This window comes from Nicotiana tomentosiformis, chromosome 1 (genome assembly GCF_000390325.3).
Source record: "Nicotiana tomentosiformis chromosome 1, ASM39032v3, whole genome shotgun sequence".
Classification (NCBI taxonomy): Eukaryota; Viridiplantae; Streptophyta; class Magnoliopsida; order Solanales; family Solanaceae; genus Nicotiana; species Nicotiana tomentosiformis.
The window spans coordinates 5,789,783-5,805,188 of NC_090812.1; the positions used below are offsets into that span (position 1 = coordinate 5,789,783).

The following is a 15,406-nucleotide window of genomic DNA, read 5'->3' on the forward strand; positions in this document are numbered from 1 at the left end:
CCATTCGACCACGAGTCTACCCATACCAATTTTACCAAATTCCAACATCAACTCGACCCTCAAATCTTCAAATTAAATTAAGAGGGTTTTCTAAATCTTCCCACTTAATTCACTAATTAAATGTCAAAAACAACCATGGATTCGGGTAATTTAACCAACATTGAGTTAGAAACATTTACCTCGTTGTTCTTCATGAAAATCTCCCGAAAATCATCTCTCTCCGAGCTCCAAATCGGTAAAAATGGAAAATGAGAACTCTCTGCCCAGTGATTTCTTCTATGCGATAGCGGACAAACTCACGTGATCGCGAAGCACAAATTTTCATTGCCGAAAAACAACTCTACGCGATCGCGGAAAATTCCACGCGATCGCGAAGCACAGTCTCTATAAGCCTACCCGATCACGAACCTTCTCACGCGATCGTGAAGCATTAAGTACGTGGCCCAGCTCCTCCCTCCATTCCTGTCCGCGAACGCGGCCTAGCCCACGCGTTCGCAAAGCACAGCCTGGCCAAACCTACATGATCGCGGTTGACCTCACGCGATCTCGAAGAACACAAATCAACACTTCCTCAACAAGCCTACGCGATTGCGGGTGCCTTCACACGATCGCATAGAACAAATCTTACCTCTGCCCAAACAAGCCTATGCAATCGCGGACATTCTCACGCGATCGCATAGAAGGAAACCAGTGACAGAAAACCAGCATTTTCAGCAGTTTACCAAGTGTAAATTTCGATCCGTTAAGTATCTGAAACTCACCCGAGCCCCCCGGGACCTCAACCAAACATATCATCAAGTCTCAAAACATCATACGAACTTATTCGAACCCTAAAATCACCTCAAACAATGTTACAACCACGAATCATACCCCAATTCAAGTCTAATGAACTTTGAAATTTTAAATTTCTACAAACAACGCTGAAACCTATCAAATCACGTCCGATTGATCTCAAATTTTGCACACAAGTCATAAATGACATAACGGAGGTATTCCAATTTTCAGAATCGAATTCCGACCCCGATATCAAAAAGTCAAACCCCCGGTCAAACTTCCCAAATATTCAACTTTCGGCATTTCAAGCCTAATTCCACTACGGACCTCCAAATAACTTTTCGGACGTGCTCCTAAGTCCAAAATCACTATACGAAGCTATTGGAATCACCAAAATCCAAATCCGAGGTCGTTTACACATAAGTTGACATCCGATTAATTTTCTAACTTAAGTTTTCAATTATGAGACTAAGTATTTCATTTCACTCTGAAATCCTTCTGGATCCGAACCAACTAATCCGATAAGTCATAAATCAATTGTAAGGCATAATTTGAGCAGTAAATGGGGGAACGGGTTTATAATACGCAAAACGGCCGGTCGGGTCTGTGAGACCCCAGGTGTTTCTCTCTTCTCTTACGTAATATACGTAACATGGCATGGTTATATTAGGTATATATGATTGGGTATAGCACATTAGGAGAATAAGACTGAAAATGTGTGGTAATATCAGGGAACTAAACTAAAGCTTTAAGTCAAAGGAATCCCTTAAACAAAGGTTCATGGTTAAAGAAATGGCTCGGGTAGCACCCCGCGCGTTCGGAAGGTTTAAGTTAACTTGCACCTGTGGGATAAGACTAAGAGTGTATAATATGCTAAGAATAATGTGTTATGAGGTATTATAATATCACAATGGTCACATGTTAAGTTTTGAAGTCAAGCAAGTTGCGAAATAAAGGTCGGCAAAAGTTATCGTAAATTTCTCTAATAACTTTTCTAAACTTTGGGTCAAATGTATCATATCATTTCTCCTAATATATAAAGAATTATGGGACCCACAAACTACCAAATCGAAGGTCTACGAGTCTAGTTTGCAACCAAAGAAATTGCACATCAAACCGACATTGGAGTAAAAGGTTATGACTGTTTTACCGCGGACTGTCCGGGCTGAAATCGGGTCGCGAACCGAATCGGGTCAAACAAGTGGTATAAGTCGAAAAATCCGACTTTTAAGACCCCAAAATATTTCATCTTCGTCCCAAAAAAGTGAGAAAGCTTAACAGAGGGTTTTATGGTGTTCTTGAGTGATTAAGGTGTGTTCTTAACGATTTCTATCGTTAAAGTTTTCCCTCGTGCCTAGAAGCGCAATCTCTATGCTTTGCAATCATTTTCCCCTTCTATTAGCTGTGTTTGGAGCTATTTTTGGAAGATAGGAAATTATTGTTCTTGCTGGTTCTTCAGGATTTATACTTGGTTTGCCAAGATAATCATCTTGGGACTCTTTTATAATCGTTTTTACAAAGTTCTACGGGCGTTTCGTCAAGTTAGAGTCATATGGAAAATCTGCCAATTTAAACTCATTTATGAACTATTTATAGGTGCATATAAGCTGCATATATATAGTGGTTTCGAAGCTTAGGATGTAAGGAACAACTTTCGTGAAGGAACTACAGGCATTCGGACGTTCGTTGGAGAGGTATGTTAAGGCTAAGCTTCGTCCTTCCTTTTAGCACGAATTTTGGGAAATTCCTAAGACGCCAAATGTGATATTTTACTATTCTGTTGCTAGAAAGACCTTCTGTGAAAGGCATTGGTATCGTAGCTGAAGTATTTTCATGATGCTATTAGGTTGATATTCCACTCGTTCGGTTAAAAAGGGTATTCGACATCTATATATGTCATTTTGTCGGCTTTCTTAAATATATGTCCATATATATGAATTCTTATTCGTCTTTGGGTTGTGTGACTTAAAAATAAAGGCATTTAGTATTTGCGATCAGTCCTTCTTCCTTGTTAAAGTGTATTTTAAAATCTCTAAAGTGACACGTCGATTTCAAAATTCTCAAATATAATTTTTATGTTTAAACTACTAAAACATTTGATTTTTTTTTTTGAAATACTTTCTTCTACTAATTATCAAAAAATCGGGTATAAGGACTAAGTGAAGCACCTTAAGCTTTTTATTAACATATTCAGAGTTAAGTTATCTTTCTAAAAGTCAAGTTAAGTTTTCAAACTTATTAAAAAAGATATGAGGTTCCACGAGATATTTGTATGCGATACGAAGGTGATTATGAGATTATGAGAATAAGAGTACCAATGAGCCAAGGTTGGCTAAGTTCTTGTTATGTCCTATTATGTGCATTCAAAGTTCATATTATACATGACATATTATGCATGAACTTCGAGCTATAATCGGAGGTAAGGGGCCTATTTGCCCGAAAGACTATATATATTGTACAGATGGCCACATGTTGGCAATATGATACCGGTTAGCTACCGGGAGATACCGCCATTGCTAGCATTTGGTTGGGTATGTCATGCATTTACATCAATATATATGTATTCACGACATACGATTACATGAGCATACCATGCATATTTTATTACTATGAGATCGGATGTCGGCCATGGAGGCTATCAGAGTTTCAGTGTCAAGTGGTATCTTTATTACCTTTTTACATCAACTATGTATGATTCTACTTTCTGCCTTACATACCAGTACATTTTTATTCGTACTGATGTCCCGTTGCCTGGGAACACTGCATTTTTGTTTCGTGCGTGCAGGTCCAGGTAGGGACTCTGATCGACCCCTCCGCTAGGATGGTTACTTTTGTTTTACAGTTTGGGTATAGCTGGGGCCTTATCCCGACAGTGCTTATGACACTCTTAGAGGCTATTGTGGACACAATATTTTGGGTTTCTTTTTGCTGCTTTCAGTCTCCAGCCCATAGGCTTGGCATGTATATATAGGTGTGTAGGCATGTATGTCTTCAGTCGCGGCCTCGTCGGCCAGCTAGTATTTTATTATTTTGGCTTGGCTACCTATGTTTATATGGCTTATTGTTATTCATGCCATAACCTTACGGTCCAGGCTTAGTATTTCAGATGTTGTGCTTCCCGATCTGTTGGGCCCCCAGTCTAGATAGCTAGTATGTTTAGTGGCTAACTCGATCGAACATGGTATCAGAGCAGGTCGTATCCCAGGGAGTTCACAAGCCGTGTCTAGTAGAGTCTTGCTTATGGGTGTGTTGTGCACCACACTTATAATCAGGAGGCTATGAGGCATTTAGGAATGGTTACATTTCTTTCAATTAATAGATCGTGCTATAGAGCGAAGTTATAAGAACATATGAAATCTAAATCGTGCTTTGTGTTTCCTATCTAACAGGCTACCTACGCTCAGGAGATGGCACATCGAGAGATAGGTATGGATCCGGGAGAAGGTACCAGTCGTTCCCCACCGGGTCAGAGGGATAGATTTCCCTTAGAGGCTCACAGTGAGTCTCCAGTACCCCTAGTTTCAGCTTCCCCAGCACTTGTTGGAGCCCAGGGAGATGCAGTACCCCCAGCCTCACCAGTTCCATTGGTACCTGAGGCAGCTAGAGACACAGGACCTCCAGCACCTATTGTTCCCCCATCAGAGACTGGGGAGCAGGGGATGAGGGAGGTTGTTCAGTTGCTGACTAGGATGGTTTCTATTCATGAGCGACAGCTAGAGTCAGGAGCAGATGCCCAGAGAGATCGCATAGGAAGCTCGACGGTATGAGAGTTTCTTCACTTGGCCCCTCCATTATTTACAGGATCCAGTTCCACTGAGGATCCCCAGAACTTTATAGACCATATGTATAGAGTATTGAGGGTGATGCATGCCTCCGTCACCGAGGCTGTGGAGTTGGCTTCTTTTCGACTACGTGATGTAACCGTCCTATAGTATGAGGCATGGGAGAGATCTAGAGGACCTGATGCTCCGCCAGCAGAGTGGGAGGACTTCTCTGAGGCTTTTTTAGCCCATTATTGGCCACGGGAGGTTCGGGAGGCCCGTCTTGAACAGTTTCTTAGCCTAAAGCAGGGGGATATGAGTGTGAGGGATTATAGCCATAAAATTAATTCTTTGGCAAGGTAAGCACCAGATATAGTACGTACCATGAGGGCTAGAGTTCATCATTATGTGGATGGTTTGGGGGGATCATCTGATTAGAGACTGTAGGGTTGCATCCCTATCGGATGATGTAGATATTTCCCGCATACAGGCTTTCGCTCAGACTACAGAGAACCTTTCCCGTCGGATTCGTGATACTCGCAGGGATAGGTAGCAGAGTAAGAGGGCTCATACTATGGGGTCTTATAGGGAGCCACGAGTTGATTTTAGGCCCCCACTCCATCGATATCCACCTCGGTCAGCAGGTAGTTCCCCACCACAGATGCAGGGCCAGCGGTTTGATCGTTATATTCAGTCAGGACCAGGGCAGAGCTCAGGCCAGCCTGAGGGCCGTCGACAGGAGCGTTCTGCACAGATGAGACAGCTTACTCCTCCATGTACTCAGTGCGGTAAGATGCACACCGGGCAATGTAGATAGGGTTCGAGTGCATGTTTTCATTGTGGGCAGACAGGACATTTTATTAGCCGGTGCCCGAGGTTAGGCAGAGGTACACCAGCTCAGCCTTCAGGATTCACAGCAGCCTCTTCGCCCTCAGTCCGTGCTCCCCGACCAGGTCCACAGTCTACTCAGGGTCATGGTGGGGGAGAGGTGGAGGAGACACTTCAGGTTCTAGTGGTGGCCAGAACCGCTTTTATGCACTCACAGGTCGACAGGATTCAGAGGCATCCCCAGATATTGTCACAGGTATATTGACAATACATTCTCATGCCATTTATGCATTGATGGATCCCGGCTCTACATTTTCATATATTACTCCATTTATTGCTGGTAAGCTTGACATGAGATCTGAGTTGTTGCCACAGCCAGTTGAGGTGTCTACGCCAGTTGGCGACTCTATTGTAGCTAATAATGTCTATCGAGATTGTATAGTGTTAATTAATAATTGTCCAACCTCTGTTGATTTAGTTAAATTGGTTATGCTAGACTTCGATGTCATTATGGGTATGGATTGGTTGGCAGCTTGTTATGCTAATATTGATTGTCGTGCAAAGTTTATCCGATTTCATTTTCCTGGTGAGCCTGTCCTTGAATGGAAAGGTAATGCAGCCACGCCCAAGGGTAAGTTTATTTCATACCTTAGGGGTCGGAAGTTTATTGCTAAAGGTTATATATACCATTTGGTTCATGTTAGGGATATAGATAAGGAGCCAGCGACTCTTTAGTCGGTTCCTATTGTGAATGAATTCCCGACGGTATTCCCTGACGAGCTTCCAGGAATTCCCCCGAAAGGGAAATCGATTTCGCTATAGATTTGCTTCTTGATGCGCAGCCTATATCCATTCCTCCCTACAGAATGGCTCCTGCAGAGCTAAGGGAATTGAAGGAACAACTGAAGGACTTGCTTGATAAAGGCTTTATTAGGCCAAGTACATCCCCATGGGGTGCTCTGGTGCTCTTTGTTAGAAAGAAATATGGGTCCTTGCGGATGTGCATTGACTACAGGCAACTAAATAAAGTCACTATCAAGAATAAGTATCCTCTTCCACGGATTGATGACTTGTTCGACCAGTTACAAGGTGCCAAATGATTTTCGAAGATCGACTTATGATCCGGTTATCATCAGCTACGAGTCAGGGATATTGATATCCCAAAACAGCATTTAGGACGAGGTATGGCCATTTTGAATTCCTTGTCATGTCTTTCGGGCTTACAAATGCCCCAACAACCTTTATGGATCTTATGAACCAGGTATTCAAACCATTCTTGGATGAATTTGTGATTGTGTTTATTGACGACATCCTGATATATTCACGATCGGAAGCCGAGCATGCGGACCACTTGCGAGCTGTATTGCAGACTCTCCAGGACTACAGGTTATATGCTAAATTCTCTAAATGTAAATTTTGGCTAACTTCTGTAGCTTTTCTTGGTCATGTTATTATCGGCGATGGTATCAAGGCTGATGGCCAAAAGATTGAAGCTGTGATGACTTGGCCGAGGCCCTTGAATCCGACAGAGGTTCGTAGCTTTTCAGGCTTGGCAGGGTATTATCGAAGGTTTGTGGAGGGATTTTCCTCTATCTCTGCACCATTGACGAAACTGACACATAAGGGAGCTAAGTTTCAGTGGACTGAGGCATGTGAACAAAGTTTTTAGGAACTAAAGAAAAGGCTTACTACGGCACCTGTCTTGACTCTTCCGGATGGCACCGAGGGTTATGTTGTATATTGTGATGCCTCGATAATTGGCCTAGGTTGTGTTCTTATGCAGCATGGTAAGGTTATCGCGTACGCCTCCAGACAGTTGCGAAAACATGAACAGAACTATCCTACGCACGATCTTGAGTTAGCCGCAGTTGTATTTGCCCTAAAGATTTGGCGGCATTATCTATATGGGATTTATATTGATGTTTTCACCGACCACCAGAGCCTTCATTTATTTAAATAGAGGGAGTTGAACCTACGACAAAGAAGATGGCTAGAATTACTAAAGGACTATGATGTTGATATTTTATATCATCCCGGCAAAGCTAATATTGTTGCTGATGCCCTTAGCCGGAAGTCCACAGGCAGTCTAAGCCATGTTGAAGCTGATAAGGTCAAGATGACCAAATATCTATGCCAGCTAGCTAGTTTGCAGGTGCGTTTGGTGGATGTAGAGGGTGGACGCATTCTCGTTCAGAATACGGCAAAATCTTCTTTTGTTACGGAAGTGAAAGAGCGACAACACGAGGATCCTGAGCTTATAAAACTGAGGGAAAGTATTCCACAGCAGCGATAACCTTTATTTGAGCTAACTGGAGATGGAGTCCTTAGATACCAGGGCCGCTTATGTGTACCGTCAGTAGGAGAGCTCCGTGCCAAGATTCTTTCGGAGGCCCATTATTCTAGATATGCAGTTCATCCCGAAGCGACAAAGATGTATCGGGACCTTCGACAGATCTATTGGTGGAATGGAATGAAAAGAGATATCATGGAGATGGTAGCCCAATGTCCCAACTGCCATCAAGTTAAAGCCGAACATCAGAGGCCTGGAGGCCTAACCCAGTGTATTGAGCTTCCATTATGGAAATGGGACATGATAAATATGGACTTCATCACTGGTTTGCCTCGCACTCCACGGAGGTATGATTCTATTTGGGTAATTATTGATAGGCTTACAAAATCTGCTCATTTTCTGCCAGTCAGGACGACATATTCAGCCGAGGATTAAGCCAAGCTTTATATTCGAGAGATTGTTCGCCTTCACGGAGTGCCATTATCTATTATCTATGATCGAGGGGCTCAATTTACAGCATATTTTTGGAAATCTTTTCAGAAGGGTCTAGGCACGCAGGTAAATCTTAGCACCACTTTTTATCCGCAAACTGATGGACATGCAGAGCGTACTATTCAGACAGTTGAGGATATATTATATGCCTGCGTGCTAGATTTTAAAGGAAGTTGGGATGATCATCTACCTCTTATTGAGTTCGCTTATAATAACAGCTTCCAAGCTAGTATTCAGATAGCTCCTTACGAAGCACTATACGGGCGGAAGTGTAGGTCGCCGATCGGTTGGTTTGAGGTCGGGGAAGCAGAGTTGCTAGGTCCTAACTTAGTCCAACAAGCAATGGAAAAGGTAAAACTTATTAGAGACCGGCTGCGTACAGCACAAAGTCGGCAAAAGTCTTATGCAGATGTTCGACGACGAGACTTAGAGTTTGATGTAGAAGATTGGGTTTTCCTGAAAGTATCACCTATGAAGGGCGTCATGCGATTTGGAAAGAAGGGGAAGCTCAGCCCCAGGTATGTTGGACCGTATAAGATTATTCGGAGGATTGGTAGGGTGGCGTACGAGCTTGATTTGCCTTTAGAATTGGAAGCAGTCCATCCTATGTTTCATGTATCTATGTTGCAGAAGTGCATTGGAGATCCTTCACGTATTACGCCCATTGAGGATATTCACATTGCTGAAGATTTATCTTATGCAGAGGTACCAGTAGTTATTTTAGATCGGCAGGTAAGGAAGCTTCGAACTAAAGAAGTGGCTTCCGTGAAAGTGTTATGGCGAAATAACAACATCGAGGAAATGACCCGGGAAGCTGAGGAGGAAATGAGGAAGAAGTACCCCCACCTATACCTATTTACGACTTAAGGTGAGTCGCATTTAAATAATTGCTAATTATTTCTTTACAGCAACTTAATTGGATTTTAAATGACTTGAAAGTGCAATTTAAATTTCTTATTGCGAGATAGCTATACGAAGCCTAGTAGTTGGAATCTTCAGAATTTGATTTATGCTTTGCAAATGTAACAAATATAGCCTCGCAAATAACTTATTAGCAGACAAGAAATGAAACCAAAGAATTGACTTGACCCATTCGCGGACGAATATTCTTAAGGGGGGAGACTGTGAGACCCCAGGTGTTTCTCTCTTCTCCCACATAATATACGTAACGTGGCGTGGTTATATTAGGTATATATGATTGGGTATAGCACATTGGGAGAATAAGACTGAAAATGTGTGGTAATATCAAGGAACTAAACTAAAGCTTTAAGTCAAAGGAATCCCTTAAACAAAGGTTCATGGTTAAAGAAATGGCTCGGGTAGCACCCCGCGCGTTCGGAAGGTTTAAGTTAATTTGCACCTGTGGGATAAGACTAAGAGTGTATAATATGCTAAGAATAATATGTTATGAGGTATTATAATATCACACTGGTCACATGTTAAGTTTTGGAGTCAAGCAAGTTGCGAAACAAAAGTCGGCAAAAGTTATCGTAAATTTCTCTAATAAATTTTCTAAACTTTGGGTCAAATGTATCAGATCATTTCTCCCAATATATAAAGCGTTATGGGACCCACAAACTACCAAATCGAAGGTCTACGAGTCTAGTTTGCAATCAAAGAAATTGCACATCAAACCGACATTGGAGTAAAAGGTTATGACTGTTTTACCGCAGACTGTCCGGGCTGAAATCGGGTCACGAACCGGGTCGGGTCAAACAAGTGGTATAAGTCGAAAAATCCGACTTTTAAGACCCCAAAACATTTCATCTTCGTCCCAAAAAAGTGAGAAAGCTTAACAGAGGGTTTTATGGTGTTCTTGAGTGATTAAGGTGTGTTCTTAACGATTTCTATCGTTAAAGTTTTCCCTCGTGCCTAGAAGCGCAATCTCTACGCTTTGCAATCGTTTTCCCCTTCTATTAGCTGTGTTTGGAGCTATTTTTGGAAGATAGGAAATTATTGTTCTTGCTGTTTCTTCAGGATTTATACTTGGTTTGCCAAGATAATCATCTTGGGACTCTTTTATAATCGTTTTTACAAAGTTCTACGGGCGTTTCGACAAGTTAGGGTCATATGGAAAATCTGCCAATTTAAACTCATTTATGAACTATTTATAGGTGCATATAAGCTGCATATATATAGTGGTTTCGAAGCTTAGGACGTAAGGAACAACTTTCGTGAAGGAACTACAGGCATTCGGACGTTCGTTGGAGAGGTATGTTAAGGCTAAGCTTCGTCCTTCCTTTTAGCACGAATTTTGGGAAATTCCTAAGACGCCAAATGTGATATTTTACTATTCTGTTGCTAGAAAGACCTTCTGTGAAAGGCATTGGTATCGTAGCTGAAGTATTTTCATGATGCTATTAGGTTGATATTCCACTCGTTCGGTTAAAAAGGGTATTCGACATCTATATATGTCATTTTGTCGGCTTTCTTAAATATATGTCCATATATATGAATTCTTATTCGTCTTTGGGTTGTGTGACTTAAAAATAAAGGCATTTAGTATTTGCGATCAGTCCTTCTTCCTTGTTAAAGTGTATTTTAAAATCTCTAAAGTGACACGTCGATTTCAAAATTCTCAAATATAATTTTTATGTTTAAACTACTAAAACATTTGATTTTTTTTTTTGAAATACTTTCTTCTACTAATTATCAAGAAATCAGGTATTAGGACTAAGTGAAGCACCTTAAGCTTTTTATTAACATATTCAGAGTTAAGTTATCTTTCTAAAAGTCAAGTTAAGTTTTCAAACTTATTAAAAAAGATATGAGGTTCCACGAGATATTTGTATGCGATACGAAGGTGATTATGAGATTATGAGAATAAGAGTACCAATGAGCCAAGGTTGGCTAAGTTCTTGTTATGGCCTATTATGTGCATTCAAAGTTCATATCATACATGACATATTATGCATGGACTTCGAGCTATAATCGGAGGTAAGGGGCCTATTTGCCCGAAAGACTATATATATTGTACAGATGGCCACAGGTTGGCAATATGATACCGGTTAGCTACCGGGAGAGACCGCCATTGCTAGCATTTGGTTGGGTATGTCATGCATTTACATCAATATATATGTATTCACGACATACGATTACACGAGCATACCATGCATATTTTATTACTTTGAGGTCGGATGTCGGCCATAGAGGCTATCAGAGTTTCAGTGTCAGGTGGTATCTTTATTACCTTTTTACATCAGCTATGTATGATTCTACTTTCTGCCTTATATACCAGTACATTTTTATTTGTATTGATGTCCCGTTGCCTGGGGACACTGCATTTTTGTTTCGTGCGTGCAAGTCCAGGTAGGGACTCTGATCGACCCCTCCGCTAGGATTTCAGGGTTCAGCTGTGAGTTGGTAAGCTCCACCTCTTCCTAGAGCTTTCATAGGATGGTTACTTTTGTTGTATTGTTTGGGTATATTTGGGGCCTTATCCCGATAGTGCTTATGACACTCTTTGAGGCTATTGTGGACACAATATTCTGGGTTTCTTTTTGCTGCTTTCAGTCTCCAGCCCATAGGCTTGGCATGTATATATAGGTGTGTAGGCATGTATGTCTTCAGTCGCGGCCTCGTCGGCCAGCTAGTATTTTATTATTTTGGCTTGTCTACCTATGTTTATATGGCTTATTGTTATTCATGTCATAACCTTACGGTCCAGGCTTAGTATTTCAGATGTTGTGCTGCCCGATCTGTTGGGCCCCCAGTCTAGTTAGCTAGTATGTTTAGTGGCTAACTCGATCGAATACAATATCGAGTGCCAGTCGTGCCTCCCCTAGTTTGGGGCGTGACAGGGTCGTTACAGAATATGATTTTGAAGAATTAGAGTTACTTAGGATGCAAAAGGGTAAAGAAGTTAATAATAAGTTTACTCACTACAAAGAGCTTGATAAGTTTATGACATTTAAGGAGTTGGATGAGGCCAGAAAAGTCATGAACTTCTATGCTATTAAAAAACACTCGCCACGATGAGTGCGGCCACAAATAGAACATGAACGTGACCCTGTCTGAGATGATCCCAAACCTCTGAAGCTTAGAAAAAGTGATAAAATAAGAGTAAGGTATAGATATGTAGTAGGCTGCCCTTTTGTATGCCTCATCTCTGAAGATAAGAAGGGTCCTATCTTTAAGATAAAAATATTGAAGACAAAGCACAACTATGAAGATGCAATTGAGAATCCTAGAGCCAAAACAAAAATTTTAGCTCAATATTTCAAGAGTAAGGTGTAGAATAACCCCAAGTATAAGATAAAGGATATGAAACTAGATTTGAAAAATTAATTTTCATTCAATGTACGTAACTCCACATTAAAAAGGGCTAAGAGGATGGCACTTCAGCAATTGCAAGGAAGCTTTTTAGATGACTATAACAGTTTAGAAGCATATGCAAATGAGACTAAAGAGAGCAATCCTGGTAGTGATGTGGTTATCAATTTATCAAAAGATGTCATGGCTAAAGGTAAAAGGAGATTTCTTAGAATGTACATATACTTCAATGCAATGAAGTTGGGGTTCAAACAAGGGATGAGACCATTCATTGGACTAGATGGGACCTTTTTAAAGGGTCATTGCAAGGGACAACTATTGGTGGTTGTTGCACAAAATTGCATGAATCATTTCTATCCCTTGGCCCGGTATGTAGTTGACAAGGAAAACACCTTGACATGGACATGGTTTCTGGAGTTGCTGAAACACTTGTTAAATCTGAAAGATGGAATCAGTATTACCTTTATGTCTGATATGCAAAAGGTACAAGTTATGATTTTGTTTAATTGACTATTCCAGTTATTTTTATCCTAATTCTATTTAAATTTTCATGTATAGGGTCTGTTGGAAGCAGTAAGAATTATCCTCCCTCTCTCAAATCACAGGTTTTGTGTTAGGCATATTGAAGCCAACTAGAATAAGAAGATCAAAATTTCTGGAGAGATGAAGAAATACCTATGGTGGTCTGCTTGGAGCACTTATGAGGAGGACTTTAAAGATCAATTGAAGAATCTTGATGAATTGTTTGTTGGTGCTGCTAAGGAGTTGGTTAGATATCCACCACAGAATTGGTGGAGGTCACACTTTGATACATTGTGCAAAAATTAGATGGTGGACAATAATTTTAGAGAGTCCTTCAACTCTTGGATATTAGAAGGAAGAGGCAAGCCTATCCTGAAGATTCTTGAGGATATTAGAATCAAGATCATGGACATATTGAGAGAGAAGGAAGAAGAAGCTAGAACATGGGGAGATGAGTTCAGTCCTAACTACATGAAGTTGTATGCTGGGTATTTGAAGGTTGCCAACTTACGTACTATTTATTTCAATGGTGAAACTGGCTATGGGATTTCTGAGGGTAATGATAGACATAGAGTGAATCTAGTGGAGAAGAAATGCACTTGTAGAACCTGGCCGTTAACTAGCATCCCATGCCTCCCATGCCATCAGGGAACTAAAATACAAGAGAGATGATCCAATGACTGAAATTAATTGGTAGTACAACAAGGAAGCTTACCTGATGACATATAGGGCCAAGTTGATACCTGTTAGAGGTGAAAAGTTCCGAAAAGTATTACCAGAACATGCTATGGAACCACCTCCACTTGCCAAAACTGTTGGAAGGCCAAAACTCAAAAGAAATAGGGAGAAGGATGAGGCTAACAAGAGACAGAGAGAGTGAGTTGCATCAAGAAAGGGAACTAGAATGACATGCAGCATTTGTGGTAAACTGGACCACAATTCAAGGACATGCAAGGTACCTGCTTCTTAACAAAAAGTTTTTCTTTTTAATTATAGGTTGGTGTTGAAGGAAATGTTGAGGATCTTAGTTGTTCAGCCCCTCAACCAACACAAAAAGGTGAACATGAAAGTGAATTTGTATTCATACCTACACCTAGAGTACCAAGACACCAAACAGAACCCTTTGGTGATGGTAGTGAGCATGAAAGTGACTCAACTTTAATGTCTGAGATTATTTCTTAAGATCAAACAAGATTGCTGATGAGGCAGAATCAATTAATGTCAGATGGGACAAGAGTGATCTCTTTCAGAGGAGATCATACCAGTGCCAGTTATCCCACAGATCTTCCTAATTCACCTACTAAGCGCACTTGGAAAGGTAAAGAAGCAGTGACTGGAAATCAATTGGAAGTGGCAAGACAAAAGAAAGTGGGAAAGTTGAAGAGTAGGAAACTCAATGGGAACTCACAAATCTAGGGATCTTGGTTGTTATAGGTAGTTGCGGGTCTTTAACTTTGTTGACATATATTTATTTCCAACAACCAAAGCTGGTCAGTTTATCTTGGTTGTTGGAAATTGAAATATCGATTTTTGTCAATTAATGTGTTCTGTCAAGACTTGTTTAGTGTTTCGATGTTAGTTATTGCAAACTCTATGATAGCAGTTAAAATGTTTTGGTTTTAGTAGCTGTAAAACTATATGACAATAATTTATTTTATGTCCAACAGTTCTGGGAAAGACTTTTTTAATGTGTGTTTAATATGACAACAGTTTAGTTTGCACAACAGTGGTGTTTAAAATTGTAACTACCCGACCGGTTGTTTTTCTTTCTAGAACCCTGTTCCCCTAAATAAGATTTTTCGTACTTACTTTTACTGATTTATGACTTGCGGGGATGGTTGGTTCGAATTTTGGAAGAGTCTAGGTTGGAATCGGAACCCTTAGTTCCTTAAGGTTGGCTTAAAAGGGCAAGTTTGACTTCGGTCTACATTTTGAGTAAACGACCTCGGAATCAAGATTTGACGGTTCCAATAGGTTCGTATGATGATTTCTAACTTGGGTGTATGTTCAGATCGGGTTTTGGATGACCCAGGAGCGTTTTGGCGCCCAATAGTGAAAGTTGGTTTTTGAAGTTCTTTAAATTTGGTTTGGAGCGGGTTTTGGTGTTATACAAAATGCACATCAAAATTTTTATCTCTCTATTACTAGAATGTGAATGCAAAAATCAAAACTTGAAGCTTCAAATTACAAGGAAGCAACCAAGTACTAAACAAAGTTACTATAACAAAACCAAAATACTACAATAACATACTAAACCATCATACATTCACTTCATCATCTTTATAACTAAACCAAAATACTACAACAACATACTAAAACAACATACATTTACTTCATCATCCCTACGACAACCAAACTAAATAACAAAGCCCATGAAACTAAAATGATAGTTTTCATCTTCTTCACTTTGGCCTCTAAATTACTAGCTTTTTCAGCTTCCACAAGTTTAAATTGCTCCATTTCGTCA

At 40.5% G+C, this 15,406-nt stretch overlaps 2 protein-coding genes across 2 annotated transcripts; both read left to right on the forward strand.

The window, feature by feature from the left end:
• Positions 1 to 4,202: 4,202 nt before the first annotated feature.
• LOC138896865 (uncharacterized) lies at positions 4,203 to 6,098 on the forward strand. Its single transcript, XM_070182374.1, has 4 exons — positions 4,203 to 4,535; positions 4,707 to 4,894; positions 5,124 to 5,323; positions 5,581 to 6,098. The coding sequence occupies exons 1-4, from the start codon at positions 4,203 to 4,205 to the stop codon at positions 6,096 to 6,098; spliced, it is 1,239 nt and encodes a 412-aa protein (XP_070038475.1).
• A 1,696-nt stretch (positions 6,099 to 7,794) lies between these two features.
• Positions 7,795 to 9,012, forward strand: LOC138896874 (uncharacterized). Its single transcript, XM_070182405.1, has 3 exons — positions 7,795 to 8,000; positions 8,364 to 8,607; positions 8,776 to 9,012. Exons 1-3 carry the CDS (start codon positions 7,795 to 7,797, stop codon positions 9,010 to 9,012), a joined length of 687 nt encoding a protein of 228 aa, XP_070038506.1.
• The last annotated feature ends 6,394 nt before the right edge of the window (positions 9,013 to 15,406 follow it).

Excerpts from the sequence above, each read along its gene's own strand:
- LOC138896865 (XM_070182374.1), top strand. The coding sequence starts at position 4,203 with ATGGATCCGGGAGAAGGTACCAGTCGTTCCCCACCGGGTCAGAGGGAT. Across the intron at positions 4,536-4,706 it reads ATCGCATAGGAAGCTCGACG|TATGAGGCATGGGAGAGATC; the intron begins GTATGAGAGTTT and ends ACCGTCCTATAG. Across the intron at positions 4,895-5,123 it reads AAAATTAATTCTTTGGCAAG|GGAGCCACGAGTTGATTTTA; the intron begins GTAAGCACCAGA and ends GGGGTCTTATAG.
- LOC138896874 (XM_070182405.1), top strand. The coding sequence starts at position 7,795 with ATGTATCGGGACCTTCGACAGATCTATTGGTGGAATGGAATGAAAAGA. Across the intron at positions 8,001-8,363 it reads TTGCCTCGCACTCCACGGAG|CTTCCAAGCTAGTATTCAGA; the intron begins GTATGATTCTAT and ends TTATAATAACAG. Across the intron at positions 8,608-8,775 it reads AAGATTGGGTTTTCCTGAAA|AAGTGCATTGGAGATCCTTC; the intron begins GTATCACCTATG and ends TCTATGTTGCAG.